The 1,304-nt window shown below is 42.3% G+C and overlaps 1 protein-coding gene across 1 annotated transcript; it reads left to right on the plus strand.

The window, feature by feature from the left end:
• The first annotated feature begins 202 nt into the window (after positions 1 to 202).
• LOC114321408 (uncharacterized) lies at positions 203 to 598 on the plus strand. The gene has a single exon (XM_028268574.2). It carries the CDS (start codon positions 203 to 205, stop codon positions 596 to 598), a length of 396 nt encoding a protein of 131 aa, XP_028124375.2.
• Positions 599 to 1,304: the final 706 nt, after the last annotated feature.

Genomic DNA, 1,304 nt, shown 5'->3' on the forward strand with positions numbered 1-1,304 from the left:
GCTGATAGCACCCAATGATTCCCATATACCTCTAGCCTTCAAACTCCGGTTCAAAGTGTCCAACAATGAGGATGAATATGAGGCGTGTATCGTTAGCTTAGAAGCTGTCCTAGAACTAGGGACAATAAGGTTGGACGTCATCGAAGACTCGAGCTTGGTTGTTTCTCAAGCCAATAGAGACTGGAATGTTAAGGTAGTGAAAATGAAGGTTTATCATCAAACCTTGGACGTTCTGATTCCAAGATTTGAAAAACTGACATATACACATCTGCTAAGAGAGAACAAGCGGTTGGATGATGCATTAGCAACTCTATCTTCCATAGTAGACATCCCGCTTGGAGTCAAGATGAGTCCGATTATCATTGAACAGAAGTATACGCCTGCCTATGAGACCATTACGATAAATAAGGTTCAAGACAAGAACCCCTGGTATTACGACATTTGGAAGTTTTTGGAGAATGATACGTATCCACCAAGGGAAAATGCTAAGGAAAAACGGGGAATACGACGTCTGGAAATGCACAAGCTCTACGTCGAAGAAGAAGAATCGAAGCGTCTCATGGAGGCTATTCATGGGGAGAGTGTGGAGCACACATGAATGGTGTGATGCTGGCTAGGAAGATCCTTAGGTAAGGCTATTATTGGTCAACTATGGAGAAGGATTATATCAACTTTGGTCGACTATACCACAAATGTCAAATCCATGCTAATCGCATAAACATCCCACCATCAAAGCTTTACAACACGACTTCGCCATGGCCTTTCTCAGTTTAGGGAATTGACGTCATCAGGGCAGTCTTGCCAAAGGGTTCAATTGGACATGAGTACATTCTAGCGGCGATAAACTATTTTACCAAGTGGGTGGAAGCTCAGTCTTACTTTTTGTTGAAGGCATCACATATGGCCAAGTTCATCAGAAATAAAATCATCTGCAAGTATAGGGTACCAAATGAGATCATCTCAAACAACGACTACCACTTCAAAAAAGAGGTGGTCGATTTGCTCGAGAAATACAACATAGCCTTTCACAAGTCATCAACATACAGACCACAGACCAATGGAACTATTGAGGCTGCTAACAAAAATGTCAAGAACATCCTGCAGAAGATGGTGAAAACTTACAAAGACTGACTAGATAAACTGCCATTTGCACTCTGGGGTTATAGAACATCGATTCAAACATCTACAGGTGAAACCCTCTATTCTCTGGCGTATGGGATGGAAGCTGTTCTACCGATTGAGATTGAAGTACCATCCCTACGGATTATGGCTGGGTGTCAAATAGCGAAGGCAAATTGGCAACA

The sequence above is a fragment of the Camellia sinensis genome, chromosome 1, assembly GCF_055761805.1.
Source record: "Camellia sinensis isolate YWXY chromosome 1, ASM5576180v1, whole genome shotgun sequence".
Classification (NCBI taxonomy): domain Eukaryota; kingdom Viridiplantae; phylum Streptophyta; class Magnoliopsida; order Ericales; family Theaceae; genus Camellia; species Camellia sinensis.